Raw genomic sequence first — 20941 nt, 5'->3', positions numbered from 1 at the left:
ACCGTGAACATACGCCCTTATGATAGTCAGTAGGTACCTATCTTTGAACGGAGCTTTTTATTCGATTATTTTGACAGAAACCCATAACTCACTTTATTTTTGCAAGTAGGCTTTTATAAAGCACTTTCTCAAGTCAAAGTATTAACCCTACCACTGCTTTAGGCCAATAAATGGGCCAGTGCTGAGAAGAAGCAGCGCAAGAAACTCAGTCACCTTTACATGTTACAATTACATTTACCTTGGACCTGAATGCGTCCATGTGCCTCTAATTAAAATCCGAACCGTCGACAATGACCTTTTTTATGCGCTTCCAATAACCAATAGCATTCTCGTTACGTTCGCGTAATTGGACGTGAGAAACTATGCAATTATAGGCTGCATTCATTTTGATTTTGCAGATGAAAACAATGCGGAATGTATGTGCTCTAATTTAGTATTAATTTACTAGCTTAATGTCATTTAGAATCACCTACTTTTTAAAGTTGTACAGATTGCGAACTTACTTTATACAAATAAGCATTATGTTATTTACTACAATCATTTGCCAGAAAGAGGGAAATATTATAGACCCAATACACTGAACTGTCCCACCCGTGACATTGACAGGGGGCGCCACCGTTAATACCGGATCGCTGGTTCCGATTTTTGCCATGTTGGAAACTATGTAGTTGAACGATGATGGCGCCCCCCCTGTCAATGACTTTGGTGGGACAGTTCAATGAAGGTCATCTATACGCAGCTAGCAGACATTTACTATGAATGCGAAAGTTTGTATGGATGTCTGGATGTTTGTTACTCTTTCACGCAAAAACTACTGATTGGATTTTGATGAAACTTTACAGTATTATTGTTTATAATCCAGAATAACACATAGGCTATAATTTATCACGATCTGTGACTAAATATCACCCGGGTGAAGCCGCGGGCAACATCAAGTCTTTAATACTTTCCCACTAATTACTAAATAACGTGGAAAAAGAAAATCAGGAGTCAAAATAACTATGTACTTGACCTTTGATGGGAAAATAAAAAGGAGTTTGAGAAACTAAATTAAATTGTGTAAATTCATTAAACTCATAAAGTAACCAGATAACAAACACAAACACTTTCATTATCACCAGGCCCCACTTACTGAGACTTACAGTCTTTAAAGTGGTGACCATCAAAACACTCCAGATAAATACTTAACTACTACATCGAACAATGACAATCTGTTGCTTCTGCTAAGCCCCAGCTATTGAAATATTGTGAAATGTATGGCCTAGACTTCAATATTATTCATTAATTAATGTCCTTAGTAGGCGCGCACACCGTTGATTTTTAGTTGGCTGATAGTTGTGCCCGATTTGAAATTGTATGAAGAATCGGCCAAATCGAATCGGCGTAGTGTGCGCACTCCCATACATGCCCATACTGATCAACTGCCCGACTAAACTATCGGCCGACGAAAAATCAACGGTGTGCGCCTACTCTTAGGCTATGTTGCACCATTTTATTTTAACCATAACAATGACAATAACCGGTGCTTTTTGTATGGAGTTTAACAGATTTTTGACGTTTGTCAAAGTCAAAGTAAGATGGTAACTCAGCCTTAGAATGGCACAAATTGCCAAGTTCTTTGACTAAGAAATTAGAAGAGTATGTATTGCAACTAGATAACAAAATGTTTTTATCTTGAATCATTCTAACCAAAAGACGTACTTTGCTAGACAAGGATTTCTTTAACGACCGGTCATGCACTGCCTGCATCCAAGTGCATCAAAGTGACCTTCACCAGACTGTAGATCCTGTTTTTTTTTATTGGGAGGCCTGCCTACATTACTCTGTCCTAGTAATCTTTTTAATTACAATAATTCAGAAAATAACATACTTATCCATAACATAGATAGAGTACGCCAACTCGCGCAAATTACAGGATTTTTTATCACCCACGGGATTAGAACCTGCGACCACAGTTTTCAAACTGGCACCTACGTAAACAAGCAGACGCAGCCATCATTAACTTTTATACTACGGCTGAACGTGGACTTCGCAAATTAAAAGTTGCTAAATGCCTGAAAATTCGGCCGCTTCATTTTCATGCAGAATTTAATTGGGAAAAGTCGCGTGCATACTTCACTACAAAAAATGACGATAGTAAAAAAAGAAACACCACGTCATAATCTCACAGCGCCCCATTCATGCCGAGTGAATTGCGATGAGGTGTTGGTACAGACAGCACATTAGACTAAACTTTTTTGTTGCAAAAACAGACCCTAATACAACCACATAAGAGGTCCCAGTGTAAACTTAACGTGACGTCACTATGTTGTTAATTTTAATGGTTCCACGCGGTTTTCGCGATCCGCGTCAAAATAAGATAAATGGACGCATATTTTTAATAGTCACATGTGAAACAAACCTTTGAAGCCATTTTTCATACTAAAACTAGACAGCTGCAGCATCTGAATGCATATAGCTATCCACTTTTTATGGACCTACCAATATAAATTCCAATGTTTCGTAGTAAGTATGTTTCTTCTATCGTGATCTTCACATACGCAGCGTGGGACGTCCACCTACAAGGTGGACCGACGACATCGTAAAGGTAGCAGGAAAGCGCTGGACGCAGGCCGCTACCAATCGATCAACATGGAAAGCATTGGGGGAGGCCTATGTTCAGCAGTGGACGTCCTATGGCTGAAATGATGATGATGATGATGATGATGATCTTCACATCTGATTTAGTTTAAAAAATCTACTTACATAGATAGAGAAAGAAGAGAGGTCAATATAAGTTAAGTAGAAATTATTAGATAAAATAGGTAGGTACTTGGAGAGTAGTTTTAATTATTCAAACATTACAATATTATTAGAGCATACGGTTATATCTATTGTTGAACAAATTGAAGACAAAATTTAATTTGCCACAATATGATCAGCTGCCCATGTGAGCGTTGCACCCACGTTATAGCCAATAACGTTGTAATTTATAGGTACTTGTCTGTCATACATTTCCAAATTTTAAAACAAATGGAATCACATTTCAGTGATCTTAACAAAGTCAGGTCACAATGATTTTTTAATCAAACAAGCAATATTGCGTGATGCGTAACTGCAGCATTCACCAAGTTAATTGACGGAATAGGGATGATGACTGGGTAATGAAATCGAAATTCTATTTAGTCCGTCAGACAGATAATTAGAAAATATTAGACTCATATTTTTAATTTTTTTTTCATAATCGAATAATTACAGTATTATATTGAGTCGAAATGTCGGGTGACGTCTCTTTTGAGTAAAAATTCTACTCAAGCGTGACGTATCGCGCCATTTCAACTCGATGTAGCACTGTTATTATTGAAAGAAAATAAAAAATATGAGTGTATTTTGTCATCTAGCCTATTGTCGACCAATAGGCACGAGTAGGGGAGACCGAGGAGAGTGTAACAGAGGCGAGTTGTGAAATCGTATTTTTTTGGAAACCTATTAAGTATCAGCGAGCTGTAACTGTGCGAATTTGTTAGCTCGAGACTTGAACTAAAAACGCGCACCGTTACGAGCTTGCTAGTAGTTAAGAAGTTCCAAAAAATCGACAATGTCACAAAATCTCCTCTGTTACAACTCACCTCGGTCCCCCCTACATCATATTCAACAATTCTTTTGAGTTTTGATTTTCCCTGTGAGTCGCTATTATGCCCACAGTGTGAACCAAACCTTACTGCACTACCTGCCCCTTTTGTTAGTGCCAAGTGACTTTAATAACTAGAGTACGGAACACTCTCCCATAATTTGATCCCCACTTCCCTCTTTTTAATAATAGTAATGGTTTCGGGACGCATTTTGATATAAGTGTAATAAGCAAAAATGTTTTTGCCAAAAGTTTCGGTAATTTGTAGTTCGTTCGGAGTGGAGGGTAGACGGAGATGTAGTTAAAATTGCAATTTGTACGCATTAGGTAGATTAAAAAGTAGTTTGGTGAACAAACAAACTAGTTGATATACATTAATTATGTAACATTAAATTCTACACAGCGATGAAGCTTTGGAAATTCTACCTGGACATGAGCTCCCTTGGCTTACCTGCCGAGCTGGGATGCGCCGTGATAAACTTTATCGACGTCAAAATGTATGGGCAAAAGCGATAAAATGAGGTGTGATAACTGATAACCGCTTATCGCGGCGCGCATCCTAGGCCTACTGGAAGTCTTTAAATAGACTTCGGACGCAGGTCGGCCGTAGTAAGGACAATCTGTTCAGGTGGGGATTTTCAGATGGTTCAAACTTGGAGTGTCAGTGTAGTTCCCCAGTCGATGAAGCACTTGATGTCGTGCCCTGCAAGCCCAAACAACTGCACGCAGGAAGATTTAATAAAGACTACTGACAACGCCACTCTTGTGGCTGAGTTTTGGGCTGACACTGTATAGGTTTGTTGTCGACACAACAAGAAGAAGAAGAGTCACTTTGCATCAGGCGAGATTCAAGAGCGTCCTCGATATGTATAAAAACTTGCTGTACTGCATAATTATTATGAAGTTTTATTATGAAAAACAAACTCAGTGAGCACAGAACTATAAACAAATAGAGATGACCAACATTTTCCGTTATTATCAAGTAGGTAAAACATTAACATAAATAATATCAATTTGATGTTATTGTATTACGGTTTACTATAAACGTCACTATCACATTGATTGGAACGTGATCAGTGTGTACATAACCTCTAACCAATTACTAGTTATTCTAGGAACGTTTGCTGTGAGAAAATAGATTAAAGACGTTTGATTTGAGTTTCTCGTATTCTAATCGAAAATTATAACTCAAAAACCTTTTATTTCCTTGTCGTGTAAGCTGTAAAATACTGCAATATTATATTTTGACAATGGTCTCATACTTACATACTCATACTTTTCAGTCACCTCATACGGACTATATCTTACATCACAATAGTTTTTTTCATGTTTTTAATATTTTATTCCACTCTTGTATTCAATAACCTCTAGGTAAATAACAATAGCCAGAATTAAGCCTACAAAGATAATTTAATCTTATCATTACAGTAGCATAAGTAAGTTTTCTATTTACAGATGTATCAACAACGTAATCAGTACATACTATAATTAAATTGTTTTAGATGACTACTAATAATGTGATTCATCAAACGTTATTTACATTAGAACTCAAATTTTCCATAGGCTTCTAGCATGAACTAGCGTACATGACCTATTCCATTTCAGTTTGAACTGCAAATGACTTATCACGTTATTGCTCTGATATCACATTCGCGTGTCAAACGTGCACCCCTGATATCACATTCCGAAGTACCATTTTATACCTACGTTTCAACACAAGTGATTTCACGTGGGCAACATGTCACTTTGTTGACATGTGCGACGAGGTAATAAAAGTACAAATAGTAAGGCCCAGAACACACGGTGAAACGCAATTGCAACGAAACTGCAACTTCTAAACTGGTCGCGTGATGTGTGGTCTCTCAACTGAATCTATGGCAGAAACTTAGAAACTTAGATGCAACTCAAAAGTAACTAGAAGTTGCAGTTTCGTTGCAATTGCGTTTCACCGTGTGTTCTGGGCCTAAGTTTTCGCAATAAGGCGCTAAATTGATATCTACTAATTATTATAAAAATAACTTTTAAATCGCTAACATGTTAGAAGGGTAATGGTAACTATATTTTGGGGCCTAGGGAACAGTTCTTATCGAAATTTTAAATCTAGGGTGATTTATTTAATCCCTTATTTTGTTTACGTTAAATAATTGTCGAGGATGACTCTCGACAATTACCTGCTCCTGCAGTGGACATTAAAAGACTTGATGAAGATAATTAAAGACTTCAGGAAAATTTATATATTTTTTTGTTTGGGTCGCATTATTAAAAAATATTAATAGGCGAACCAATTCATTGTCAAGTTTACAGATAAAGCAATGAGTTTTCTGCCTATTATTATTTTATCTACTTTTCACTTGTGAAAAGGAAAAAGCTTTGACATGTTGATTGCTGCTGATTTTGCATTTATATTTCCGCGCAACAGAGCGGAAGTACCTAACTCATGATTTGCGCTGATTTTTCCTGAAACATCTATTTAATATTTAATAAATTTCCTTTTGCATTCATGTACATTACGGCATTTTCTATCCTTTGCTTTTTGATTAAATTATAATAATACTGTATTTTTCCTGCAAATTGTCATAATATAACTTTTATTTTTGTGTTCGCACAGCAGATTAAATTTACTTCATTGATTCTAAATAAAAGTTTTGCAATGTAGAGAAAACTCAATTTTTGGGCTTTAGTTACTTATGTCTTCAACTTTAAAAAAGCCTATATTTTTATGTAGGTATTCAGTGTTTTTGTATGAAATTAGTTATAGATTCATAAATGGTTCAATCATTATGAGAACGATCCCATAGAAGCATGTGTGTACCTTAAGGTAGCCTTTCGAACTAAGCGTCACAGACGCAGCGTCTTTAGCTTTGGTCTTGTGCCACCAACGCCGCGTCACTAACTCGCTTCGAAAGGCTACCTTTAAGACCAAAGCTAAAGACGCTGCGTCTGTGACGCTTAGTTCAAAAGGCTACCTTTAAATTGAGTTTATTTTTATTTGACGTCATGAACTTAAAAAAACAAACATAATAGATAAAAAAATCCAAATAAATCACGTGCGTATTGAAATCCTCATAAAGAACACAGCGACATTATTTTTCCCATACAAGTCTTTGACACACATAATGACGCCGTTAAAACGTGGGTAGAATTCTGTTTTGATGTCACTTCACTGCTGTATCAAAAGACAATAAGAAATTAAGTCTTGCTTTTTGGGAGGACGAATGAACCACTTTTCTGGCTATGGATTGGTACAGATGACACATCTACATACTTGTGCCGTTGTAATAAGTACGCTTTTGCTATAAACATGTATAGTCTGATGGGCTGGCGTCTCTACATCAAAGACTTTGGCGACAGTCGGTCGTTTGGTTCAGAACGGACTACTATGCCGAGAGGACCCGGGTTCGATTCCCGGCCGGGCAGAAATTGAAATGATGAATTTTAATTTCTGTGACGGGTCTGGGTGTTTTCTATGCATATTGCATAATATGTATGTATTTCTAAAAAAAGTATCAAGTATGTTTATATCCGTTGTCTTGTACCCATAATATAAAGCTTTGCTTAGTTTGGGGCTAGCGGCGCTGTGTAAAATGTCCAAGGATATTTATTTATTTATAGCTACGCTCTAGTGGACTCTACATGGATGTGATTTATTCGGCCAATGTAGAGTCATATATTATTTTGAACTCAGTTCATTTGGTTAAGGATTCTGAATAGAAAAAATTAAGAAAGACATTTTAAGGCTATGAGTTATTACTGATGTGAGCAGTTAACCGAATTTCGTTTGAAGATGATGTTATTATTGAACTGATTCAATACCATTTACAAATATCGAAAATCGAATAAAGGTAATATGGATTTTATTCTATTCTGTCTTTCTATAGGACACAATACATTAGTATTAGCCTCGATGAAATCCTGCCAATTTAATACCAGGTAACCGGAATATGTTTTATGAAATATATTCCAGAATTGTTCAATTGTTCGTTGTCAGTCGTATGAACGAGTACAAGTATGAACTTTATTGAATTTTCTGCGTAGCCAATTCGATTCTCAATATCCTAGAAAACTGATTTGCCTGCTGTCAATTTATTGACATTTATCGCCTACTTGATATCTTCGAGTATAATATAACCTTGGGTTGTTGAGTGAATATTTAGATCTATGTAAACAGAATGTGTCAAGTATTGACACCTTTACTTATCAAAGTTTCGAAATCGGAGAACATTGGATCATTAAATTAAGGCTCGTTCTCATTTCCATCCATTTTTGCGAAATCCAGTAATGCAGGATTTCGAAAAACTGGACTTTCGTGTGAACACATTTCAAATTCGAACGGAACGGTTTTTTGCGAGACACTCAAACGGGATGTTCGTGTGGACATTATATTAAAAATTGTATACTACTAAACGGGTTACTTCAAAAAGGTATGTCTCAATGGGAATAAGCCCCTATAGACTAAGAGCTGGTGAACGATAGAACAACGTCATTTTAAAAGCTAAAAGTTTGTTAGCGTATGCTCCCATTATAGGTTAGAATGTTGGTGCATCATGAAGTTTGGGTCATCGTGGCTTTAGCTGCTACCATAAAAATATTGTCTTGCAAGGAGTTGGAACTGTCAAAACTGGCTGACGAGGATATGACAAACTTTCAGCTTTCATAAAATGACGTAGGTCAGGCGTTCACTAGCTCTTAGTCTATTAATTTGAAGTATTGTGGATGCCCCCGGCTGATGACTATTGTTTTCTATCTCTTCACTGAAGTAATAGTATTGTATGTTCACCAATTCACTTGTAGATTGACAGTTCTTCGAATTAATTCTCGTTAACAATTAAAATACGCGAAAACCGTGAGTTACCTTTCCCGGGTAACTTGAGTGTAAATTGAATAGAATTTCATGAAAATGAATTAAATGAGACCGCAAAGGCTGATTGTTTGGTTTATTGAAATAAAACCTCAACAAATCCAGGGATCGAGGTCCATATTTAATTTTATTCCTTCATGTTATATGATATTGGTTATATTATAAAAGTAAGACTGACGTATTTATTTTCTTTACATTACGAAGGTCTTTGCCTCATTACTTATTTAACTATACAGGGTGGAAACGATAAGTGATCTCACTCGATTATTTCTACACTATTCAAGATATAGAAAAACTGGTCACTGATATTGAAAATGCTTCACAAGCTCTCTCAAACGGTACCAATAATAGGTTACAGAATAAACTGTGTCCATCTGAAAATTCAATGTTTCCAGCTGTAGTTTTGTAAAACAACACCCATCTCAGGGTTAGTACACATGAAAGTAAACTTATGGTAAGCACAATGATGACAACACTTCAAACTAACAACCATTGTCTTTTTCAGATGGGTTGGTGGGCATGCGGCACGTCATCGCATTCCTGCTGTTCACAGCGACCACCGTCTCCTACGCCACTCGTGTCAGCATGAGCGTCGGCATCGTCGCCATGACAGACAAGACCAGCCCCAACGAGTATGGACATATGGTACACCTTTGAACTTTGCATTACCACCATATTTCAACATAGATATTGCGCAGAAGTGTTAGAGCCCTCGCCCACGGCGACTTTCATACGACGCTACTAACGCGCGTTAGTCGCATTTGCAACGCACTACAGAATTGATGCTAACGCGCTACTAACGCGCTACAGCAGCGCGACTGCATTGCTACAAAAAGTCGCCGTGGGCGAGGGCCTTTACTAGTAACAAATCTACTATATAAAAATAAGTCGGGTTTTCCTCCCTGACGCTATAACTCCAGAACGCACGAACCGATTTCCACGGTTTTGCATTCGTTGGAAAGGTCTCGGGCTCCGTGAGGTTTATAGCAAAGAAAATTCAGGAAAAATTTCAACAGAAAAGCGGGAAGGGGGTAAAACGGGATCCACGCGTACGAAGTCGCGGGCGGCCGCTAGTCTGACATAAAAAAATGTACTTACTGTTAATGAATGATGCACATTTATTAACCTGGAAATTGATCATAACCGTATCAACTCGACGCGATCAGTATTTTTTGTACGAAACTTTGTACTGCGACGCACACTCATCCACACCATAAAGTAAACGCCTCGCCTCTCAGTTGACAGGTTAGGTTGATAAGTGTGCTATACCTTAAGTTGGGACTTCTCATAATCTCTTCGCCACAAATAATATATTATGTATATCCCCAAAATATTAAAAATGCTCTACTTATTGACGCACAGCTTATTTTGTCAGTAGAGTTACAAAGCTTTAGTAATTTAGAATTAGAATAATTTATAGTAATTAAAATGTATCAAACTGTTAAGTTTGCGTTTCAATATTGTTTTTAACGTTAAATCTGTTTTAAATAAATAAAATGAGATAATACATAAGCGCACCGGACGTTGTGGAAATACTTGGGGGAGGCCTTTGTCCAGTAGTGGACGTCATTTGTCCGAAACCAACGAAAGAATAAACATTTGAAATCTTTTTCATGACGTCATTTTGTTACAGATCTTCGACTGGGACACGAGTATAAAGAACACGATCTTGTCGTCCTTCTTCTGGGGCTACATCATCCTGCAAATACCGGCTGGCATGCTAGCCGGTCGGTTCGGGGGCAAGTTCCTGGTGTTCGGGGCTATGACGCTGACTGGCGTCGTCAACTTGATCCTGCCTATAAGTGCTCAGCATGTGAGTTTGATGATTGTAGTTTTTTTAATTTCTTATCTTAGGATAGCTTTACCTGCTGAGTTTTGTTGATTAGTATCTAAACTATCTAAAAATGATGATTAGGAAGGTCCCAAAGTGTATTTCTGGGGGCTAGTATGCCCATTTTAGGTGTCTAACTTTTTTTTTTAATGAAAAGTACCTTGTTCAAATAAAGACTCATTTTGTACCAAAAACTAATGTTTTTTTTAAACCATGTTTTTATATTATTTGGACAACTATATAAGTTACTAAATTCTTGGCCTCAAACTTATTTTACGTTAGCCAATTTTTTTGTACATTAGTTTTTCTTTGACGACTCTTAAACGTCACCTCACCAAATACGCACTGTTGACTTCAGGTCACCAGTTAAAGGTTAAGGCCTCTAAACACCAAGCCCCTAGAGTCTAGACAGACGGCACATATAGCTAAACATACTGTAATAGTGCTATATGTTAGTTTGTAAATGTGCTTTTTGTGGCTTTTATTTATATCAATCATATGTGCTGTCTACTGTACGTGCTAATATTGGTAACACTGGTCCGATTTAAAAAAATGTTTTTTTTTGTTGGATAGTCCATTATCGAGGAAGGCTTAAGATTATAATTAACATCACCTTGCAGCCAATAGGGGAGGAACAGTAAAGAAAAATCTTACAAAAGTGGAAATATTATTTAAACTATTTTTACACGTACGAAGTCGCTAGCACAGCTAGTATTTTATACTAATAAATAAAATGACTCTGACTTTAGTAGTCACGAACATTCAGTCGCAGCTATAGATGTCAAGTTCTTAATGCAATTTTTGCGAATCGTGATATTGTACCCTTGGGTGAAACACTATGAAACTCCGAGTACCATGTGTCCAAATAGGAACATACTACCACGTTTATTACAAAGACTGCTCCGCATAAATCTCATACATTCACTTACGTCAAATTATTTTGGAAGTAAGAACAGAAAAAGGGGTCCGTAAACTCAGCATTGTTACGTTTCAGTGCGCGATAAATTTGACAGATGCGTGAAACTGAATATGAAAATAGATAAGTGCGAAAAAAGTTTGTTAGCTGAGGGTTCCGGACCTCTTACTTTTTTTGTAACACGTTTCTTCGCAGTAAAATAAGTGTGTATTTGGTTCCAACGGTTAGCAAGGATTAACCTAGTCCGACGCAGATATCAATGGGGTATTGTCATCTAAATTAATGTTTTATAAATATAGAAATTCCATTAGCTAAAAGAAAGCTATCTGAATTCAAGGCTGAAGATATTACGTCGTTTTCTATTATTATTGTTTGGCTCTACAAAAATCTAAGCAAATTGAAAGAAAGTCGGGCTAATAATATTAGCCAATATTTTGTTCAAAATCATGAAATTCCTTCCTTCAAACTTCAAGTAAAATCTTTTCAAACTCGAGTACTTATCTTATTTGAAGTCGAGTCCGGGACACAATGGGCTTCCGTCGAAACCCCCCAGTACGAAACCCTAAAACGGGCGCAAAATTATTGAGGAGGACATTCGCAAAAGCGGCAAGTGCCTCAATTTGTTTGGAAAACTATTGATGGGAACATTTCGCAGACACGAGGCGCAAAGTTATTTGTTGTACGAACTGTGAATTGAGGTATTTGTGGAATAATAAGGGTATTTCGAGTTATAAATGTACATAGTTACATTTGGAAACGTTGTGATTGAGTGACTGTGTGATTATTTTCTCCAATAAAATGGAAAAATCACATATCACTACTTGAACTAAAATGACTGTTTGTTAATGTTACTGACAAAAATAGTGCTTGCTTTATTTAATTTGTGAGCTAGTGTTTATAGTATAACTAGCGGCCGCCCGCGACTTCGTACGCGTGGATCCCGTTTTACCCTCTTAGGGGTGGGGTTTCGTAAAATCCGTTATTAGTGACCACCTACGTTCTAAAGAGAACCCCCATGCAAAATTTGAGACTACTAGCACTTGCAGTTTCTGAGATTTCGTGATGAGTGAGTGAGTCATTTAGTCAATCAGTCAGTGACCTTTCGCTTTTATAAATATGGATTTGCTGGAGATAATAATTGACTGAATTATGCTGTTATTTCTTCCAGGGTGGGTGGATAGCTGTCTGTATATGCCGAGTGGCCATGGGTCTGACCCAGGGTCTGCTGTACCCGAGCATCCACGGGTTACTGGGCCATTGGGCGCCTGTCACGGAGAGGAGTCGACTTGGCACTTTTGTTTATGCTGGTAAGGAATAATGTACCTATGTGACTTTTTGTTAGGAACTTTAAATAAAGATACCCTTTCATCTCAAGGCTCAAGGTCACCCAAAGGGCGATGGAGCGGGCTATGCTCGGAGTTTCCCTGCGTGATCGAATCAGAAATGAGGAGATCCGCAGGAGAACCAAAGTAACCGACATGGCCGTTGGGGCAGGAAAATTCTCGAGTGGCGACCACGGGCTGGAAGACGCAGCGTGGGCAGGCCTCCTACTAGGTGGATCGACGATCTGGTAAAGGTCGCGGGAAGAGCCTGGATGCGGGCAGCGCAGGACCGTTCATTGTGGAAAACCTTGGGGGAGGCCTTTGTCCAGCAGTGGACGTCATTTGGCTGAAACGACGACCCTTTTATCTGGGTTGCATCATCTTACTTTAGCTTTAACAACCGTCAAAAATCTGTCAAACTCCACACAAAAAACACCAGTTAAAATTAGGTGGGTATCTCAGCCATGATTCTGTGTGCAGAAACTAAATTAAAATAATTTTAATATTAGATAATGGCTGACGGCTTCAATATTATGATTGTCTTCAAAAGATCCTAAAACAATAAAATCTTTCTGCTATCGTAGCAGTTACCACAACTTTAGTATCCGATCTTATGACCTATTAAATTAAATACGCGAATATATCCGAATCAGCTCGTTAACACTATATTACTTTATCAGTTTCATAAAAGATTTTATTTAATAGCCCAATCAGCGCAACGCCGTTGAACCCGTTTAAAGTTTGGTCATTTACCCACAAAATGAGTCCCACGTCGATTGGGTAACAACTTTCCAGCGTTTATAAATCTAGAAAGCAGACTAAATTGCAGCCCTCAATTTCTCCGAACAAGGAAGATCCAACTATTACAACTTAACTATTTCATCCGATTAAAACTTTCCTGCTAAAACTCTTTAGCGACCGTGGTAAGTCGTTTCTACCAGAAACTCGGTATAATTTGGACAGCTGTAATTTGAGCAATTTCTTAATTCAATACATTCGTAGTACAATTTTTCTTCTGTTCAAAAGTATTAAGTTGGGACTGGAATTCGCTTCCTGCTGCTGTCTTTCCCGAAGACTATAATCCGGGCCTTTTCAAGACGAGAGTGAATAGGCACTTACAAGGCAGATAATGTTATGTAACATCCTAGACTGCATCCCACTTAACATCAGGTGCGATTGTGGTCAAATAACTGCCTTGTTATGCATAAAAAAAATTAGTTTCAAAGTTCTGAACGAATATTACACGTGACAAGTTATAAATAAAGAGTTGGTTGATGATGACTACAAATATTAATAAACCAGATTTTGAAAATTTGAGACTATTTCCTAGTCTAAATACGAGTACAATCATAAAAATAAAATCTATTTAGCTTTCCGAATACGTTTTTTCATGTCACTATGTAAAAGTGTGTGTCGGTACTCGACTGGCTGAATCGGGTTCCAAGGAAAGCGGGTTCGAATCCCGCTGCGCTGCCGCTGGACTAGTGGCGAACCCACTCATAACACAAACTTAGGGTGGGTTGCACCATCTTACTTTAACTTTGACAAACGTCAAAAATTTGTCAAACTCCATACAAAAAGCACCGGTTATCGTCATAGTTACCGTTAAAGTTAGGTGGTGCAACTCAGCCTTAGCCTACCACGTAACTCGTGTTAGTTAATAATATCTACAATACTTTATTTTTTCCCAGGCGCCCAACTAGGAACAATCATAGAGATGACCACAGCCGGGTTCCTCTCAGCCAGTTCTTGGGGCTGGCCATCTGTGTTCTACGTGGCTGGCATCATCTGCCTCGTATGGTCGGTGCTGTGGATCGTGCTGGGGGCTTCAGCTCCTGGCACCAGCAGGTGGATATCGATCGAGGAACAGAAGTATATTGAAACGAATGCTGCTTCAGATGAACTGAATAGCGAAGTAAGTTAGGTTTGATGGATTTTGTTGCTTTTATTTTTAATCGTGAATTGCTGTTCTTTCGAGTAGAAAGATTGAAAATTCTAAAGGTTTTATTGTAAAGTTTAATCTTTCTGCAATTATTTTTCTAGTACCAGATAACAGTTTAGAGCTAGTCTCGAGACGAAAATATAAATACTAGAAATATAAATTAATAAGGTTGTCCGTTTGTGAAGCATCATTATCAATCATTGGAACAGCTAGTTCAGCAATACAACGACTTAGCATAGTATCATGCTTTAAAAAGCACTACAGAATTGATAACTAGGTATGTTTTCTGGAAGAGATCGCTTCATAGCGATATTCCACCTAAATGCCGTCTTTTCTTTTCCTGTTTTGTGTGGTGTACAATAATAATATGTTATCTAACTATCTCCTCATCTTTCCAGAGTCTACCCACTCCTTGGAGGAGCATTCTGACGTCGCTCCCGTTCTGGTCCATCCTCATCGCGCACTGCGGTCAGGGCCTGGGCTTCTGGACTCTCCTGACCGAACTGCCTTCGTACATGAACAGCGTGCTTGGGGTCAAAATTGAGCATGTAAGTAATGTCGATGATTTGTATCCCCAACTGAGCCCTCTGAAATTGTCCACACACTCGACTGTCTCTTCCTATGTATAGAAGTTGGATAATTATTCTACTGCTCGAGTGTTTTGTATACTTGATATTACTTAGTCTAAATGTAAGATAAGTTTCGGCACCAATATAAGAAACGTCTCTTGATCAATTATTATTACGAGTAGATCTTTTTTAATTCACTTGTACGGGGCTTAACGCAAGTAGCGTTTGGATTATTTACCTTTTCTGGTAAAGCCATTGTAGTCCAGTCAATGAATGCCTTAACGACGGTGTAGAGAGAAATCCGTGGAACACAATTTCTGACCTCGGGACTTTATTTAGCCTAGTTAGGTGGTGAACATAGCAAAAGTCCCCGCCCTTAGCCCTTGAGCCGGCGGGGAGAGGGGGGTTTAAAGGTACCACTTTTCGGTTTTTCGCTTAATCCTCGGAAACTATGCGTCCTAGTGACATGACTACTATGAACCAAAAAAAGCTTATTCAGTTTGCTACAGGTGAGACCGTCAAGTTTTTCTATATTTTGTATAGTTTTTGCGGCATCTGCTCTAGAAGGTCTGTAAAATTGGAAATTTTATTGTTGTCTTACATGTTCCTTTTAGGAGAAAATCGACTAAATCAACATTGAGCAAACACTATAGACATGCGGGAGCATGTTAAGCCTAGTTCCAGGGAGGGGACTGCACCGTGCGTATATTTAGACGAACCAGTTAGAGCCACTTTTGACTCCTCATAATTCAAAAACTGCTGTGCATTAACACTTCAAATTTGGCTCATGTATTGAGACTTGCAAGATATACATCAGCTTCAAATTTCATAAATATACCTCAAACGGTTATTTAGGTATTGACGTTCAAAAATCGATATTTAGAGCACTAAAATGTATCTATCACATGTGAAATGTTAAAATTTACTGGTTTTTTATTTGTTCCTATGTATTTACATAACTACCTTTCTGGATGCCAAATTTGAACCTCCGAGGTCATCTGGAAGTGGTTAGAATTTGGTCTATAGGTCAGACATGTAGATTTTTGGACGTCAATATCTAAAGAACCGTTTGAGGCATATTTATAAAATTTGAAACTGATGTATATCTTGCAAGTCTCAACACATGAGCCAAATTTGAAGTGTTAATGCACAGTAGTTTTTGAGTGATGAGGAGTCAAAAGTGGCTCAAAGTGGTTCGTCTAAATATACGCACGGTGCAGTCCCCTCCCTGGAACTAGGCTTAACATGCTCCCGCATGTCTAGAATGATTGCTTAATGTTGATTTAGTCGATTTTCTCCTGATGGAAACATGTAAGACAAAAATAAAATTTCCAATATTACAGACCTTCTAGAGCAGATGCCGCGAAAACTATACAATTTATAGAAAAACTTGTCTATCTCACCTGTAGCAAATTGAATATGCTTTTTTTGATTCAAAGTAGTGATGTCACTAGGACGCATAGTTTCCGAGGATTAAGCGAAAAACCGAAAAGTGGCACCTTTAAACCCCCCTCTCCCCGCCGGCTCAAGGGCTAAGGGCGGGGACTTTTGCTATGTTCACCTCCTGACTAGTCTAAATAAAGTCCTGAAGTCAGAAATTGTGTTCTACAGTTTTCCATCTATAATGCTTTATTGACTGGACTATTGCTCATGTCTTTTGTAAACTCTACGATCAAAATGTTTGTTGCCTTATCTTACGAGATGTTCAAATTAATTCCTATTTTCATTCAAATGTATTTGTTACAGGGAGGCGTACTTTCAGCCTTGCCGTACATAGCAATGTACATCCTGAGTTTCTTCTTCAGCTGGCTCTCAGACTTCCTCGTCAACCGCAACATCATCAGCTTAGTTGCTTCTAGGAAAATCTTCAATACCATTGGTAATTATTTTGGAAGTATATTTTATAAATTGAAATTTTGATCTGCTTTAAATTAGATTTAAAATTAGATAACAAAGGGCCACTGCTATTTTAAAATATTATTTTACTATACGACCAAGAATTGAAATGATAATGAATACTAATTGGACTATAATGGGTTTTAATAAGAATGATTAAGGAAGCCAATTCAAGATAAATCAATCATAATAAGCAGACTAAGTCCATTTAAGGTTTTTTAAGTCAATTTCCTAAGAAGTTCAAATTTATTTCCATAATTAAGAGTTTCGAAAAGTTTAAGTCTCCTAAGTTGTCCCTGAGGAAAGAGAATTTGTATAAGTTTTCTAAGTTTTGTCATTATTAAAGGGCCTATCAACATAGTTGTTAAATTAATTAATGAAATTTAAGTTTCGCGACAGTTGAACTGTTTTACTATCGAGATTTTTCAAAAGTTAAAAGCCCTAAATTAAAAATTTGCATGATTAAATCTTTGAAACTTTGAGACAATTTAATTAATAGAATCTAAGAATCGATTTCATAAGTTTTTCATAAATAGGCTCATTTTTACATAATATTAAGAGGCATCTTTTAGGGTAGGGTTTTCATACCGTTAATGATGTTTGGCGGCGGACGGAACCCTCTGCTCGCTTCGCGGTAGGCTTGGCCCCATGGGTCGCCGTTCCCGGACTCAGCGATGTTGTGGTAAAACAGAAATCCAGCTCTGTCTTCTTCATTGCCTGCTTATAGGCAAACCGTGACGTCTTGGATCAATGTGAAGTATTTCTTCTTGGATTCCTCCCACATGGCGCGGTCGCTGCCAGTCCCGACAAGATCGGTTAACGTTACGGCATAACTAATCTACTATCTCTGGAGACTACCAACGTGGCAAACATAGATCTTAACTTAACCCTTAACCAGGCTCTGGTATCCACAGAGACCACATCAATTTGGATTTTATGCTGTGAAGATACGGTTGAAAACCAATGACTTTTTTAGCCCGGCTAAGAAATGTTCTATGTCTATCTTTCCAGCCTTCTGGGGTCCAGCAGCAGCTCTACTGGGCCTGTCATACCTCCCTGCGGGACACCTCACCCTGGCTGTTGTTATCTTGACCATCACTGTTGGCCTCAATGGAGCTCACTATGTCGGATTCATGGTAAGATTAGCTGTAGCCAGTTGTCTTCTTAATTAATCGAGTAGCTTATTTATTTCCCTAACCTTTCTTCAAGTTTCATGGCGTATTTTATTTGGAAATAAAAATCAGTTTAATCTGTCTACCATAAAAATTGCCCAAACTTTAGGGCTAAATAGCGTTAAGTAAAATGTCTAACGCCCGTTTTCACAAACATTACTATGAGTTCTCACAGTGCGCGAACACGCGAACACACACAAACCAATCATAGAGCTCAATTCAACGCTGTGCGTTCTATTTGCTGCTTCACTTAAGCAAGCATCGTTTGTGAATACGGGTTGTAAGGATTGCTGCGGAACATGCTGCTATGAGTGACTTTTCAAATTATTGTGTACTTAAAGCTTTTCATAACGGTAGTCAATATTCTCGGAATAACATTCTTAACTCAGTACTCTAAGTAACGTAGCTTCTAATGTCAAATACTCTATTTAACGATGTTAACTAGGGGTTACTTAGCACCTCTCAAGGCGACCCAAGTTCGCTGCACTAAATGCAAAGTTATAGCCCTAACTCACTCGTATCTTAGACGTAGAAAAGTTTTACCATTTTCTTTTTTAAAAAATGTTAATTCTCGAAAAACGATCTAGGAACCGTATCCCTACATTTTTGGCCACAAAAATGAGAAATTCATAATAGTTTCTGAAATAATTTTAGCATGAAATTAATATCCAAATTCCAGGTAACCAATGCTTAAAAACTTTCAAAAATATTAGGTACATTAAAAGTAATATTTTCTTTCAGGATAAATGAAATTTAGATGTATAGTATTTCTATCTTTTATGTTTTCGTTCGTTCGTTGCCGAAAGACGTCCATTGCTGGACAAGGGCTTCCCCCAAGGTTTTCCAAAATATGTTTAACTAACTATAATATCATTTTCGTTTTCCTCTCGTAGCTGTCCCACATCGACCTGTCCCCGAACTTCGCCAGTACCCTCATGGGCATCACCAACGGCTGCAGCGCCATCTTCTCCATCATGGCGCCGCTTAGCGTATCAGCTGTCATTCAAGACGAGGTAAATATTGAATTGCTTTGATTTGATATTATGAGAAAAAGTGAAATCGATAAAATGTAAATTAAATTATGTATAATTTAATGCTGTTGAAACATTGTTAAACAAATAAAATAAAATAAAAATAAAATAAAATAAAAATTCAAATAGGAACCGTGTTTTATCAAATGGTTATTTTACCTTGTACACGATTGCAAAATAATATTCAAATCAAAAAAATTTGTACTGTTAAGGTAAAGTACACATTTTTACTTCTACTTAATTTATAAACATACGAAAAAGTCATAGCAGACTTTATCAACTCGGAATGGGATCAACAACGTATCGCCTTTAGCGAGCTGTCATCGCCTTTAGCGAGCTGTCATCGCCTTTAGCGAGCTGTCATCGCCTTTCGCGCGCTGTCAACCGTGAGGCAAGGGGGATAAGACAAGTCTGCATTGCAGTATAGAGTTTCATACAAAGAATACTGACCGCCTTGAGTTGATACGGTTACGATCCCTTTCCGGGTTGATAAATGTGCTAGGTCCTTAAATGGATCTACTTACTGCAATAAATAGCAATGACAATTAAAAAGGAAAACCTGACATCAATTAACAAATGAAACTTTTTTTACCCAGACTCTAGCCTCGGAATGGAGGAAGGTGTTCCTGATCTCAATCGCCTTCTACTTCCTGGGGAACCTGTTCTTTGTTCTGTTCATCTCGGGAGACATCCAGAGCTGGAACGAGCCCGAGAACACCACTGGTGCTGTTGGTACGTGCTTCTTTTATTTACACCATTAAACTAATATTTTAACTTCGTCATAAGGTCATTTTATTCACTATAGCAGAAGAACTTCCTACACTGATAAAAATGTTTGGTTACTGCTTACGCAACAAAAGTGAACACCGAACACTTTAGTTATGAGGAACAAAATGTTGTGTAAATTAAAAAAATAATTCTGTAGTGAGCTAGACTTAGTTTGGTTATAGTTAACACTTAGTTCAGTGGTCACTTTTGTTGTGTAAGCAGTAACCGAACATTTTTTTCAGTGTATAAGAGTCAAATGGAGGATTTGACCCCCATACCCTATGGTTATAATAATGTTCGTCAGTCGTGTTATTTTATTTATCCTTAGAAAAACATTCAAACCAAGATTGATGAAGAAGTCAGTGAGACGTCTTGCACTTTCCTAGATTTGGGATTCAATGGGAAATTCATCACAGTTGGGAAATACTTTATTTTCTGTTAGTAATATGGTTGAATAGGTGAGCAAATAAGTAGGAAAGCTAGAATAAAAATAAAGCAAAGCATAATGAACGTACATAGGCGTGTTCTTATCAACGCAATGGTATACCCACTAAATTGGAAATAATAAAGCTCAAAGTATTTAACGTCATTTAAAAAATAACCCTTTTTCTGGCGCAGTCGAGTAAATCCTCAGAACATCTAAGAATATTATTTAATGGCATGTATTTAAATGATCTTTTTAAATTAGCAAAAACGGCAATTAAAAAAATCTAAATGGTCATCTATTTTAATGATTGATCCTCTTTCTTTGAGACATAAAATAAATGAAATCGATCGATATTTTAATCTCTTTTGAACTACGCAAAAAATTATTGAGATGTAAAAATTATATTCTGATCGTTACTTGTTGGTCCTCAAAAATAAAAGAAATGAGCACCAAATATTCAATATTGTGATACTTTTTTAAATAATTCGATTTGTATAAATTATTTTTTGTCTATATCAAATAATCTTCAAAATAATGATGTTATACTTATTTTTGTTAAGTTGTAGTCAAAGGATGGAAACTATTTTAAAGGCACTTGA

The 20941-nt window shown here is 37.4% G+C and overlaps 1 protein-coding gene across 2 annotated transcripts in view; it reads left to right on the top strand.

Moving 5' to 3' along the window:
* The window catches only part of LOC135075649 (putative inorganic phosphate cotransporter), a 43731-nt gene that overhangs the window by 19829 nt on the left and 2961 nt on the right, over nt 1-20941 (top strand). For both annotated transcript variants that reach the window (XM_063970058.1, XM_063970059.1), the window contains exons 2-10: nt 8974-9113; nt 10102-10281; nt 12384-12522; nt 14229-14452; nt 14878-15027; nt 16795-16927; nt 17956-18080; nt 19010-19129; nt 19744-19879. In XM_063970058.1, coding sequence (XP_063826128.1) covers nt 8974-9113; nt 10102-10281; nt 12384-12522; nt 14229-14452; nt 14878-15027; nt 16795-16927; nt 17956-18080; nt 19010-19129; nt 19744-19879 — 1347 coding nt within the window. The remainder of the gene's footprint in view (nt 1-8973; nt 9114-10101; nt 10282-12383; nt 12523-14228; nt 14453-14877; nt 15028-16794; nt 16928-17955; nt 18081-19009; nt 19130-19743; nt 19880-20941) is intronic.

This window comes from Ostrinia nubilalis, chromosome 10 (assembly GCF_963855985.1).
Source record: "Ostrinia nubilalis chromosome 10, ilOstNubi1.1, whole genome shotgun sequence".
Taxonomy (NCBI): Eukaryota; Metazoa; Arthropoda; class Insecta; order Lepidoptera; family Crambidae; genus Ostrinia; species Ostrinia nubilalis.
The sequence above is the reverse complement of the archived record's forward strand: the minus strand, read 5'-3'. Positions and strand labels throughout refer to the sequence as shown.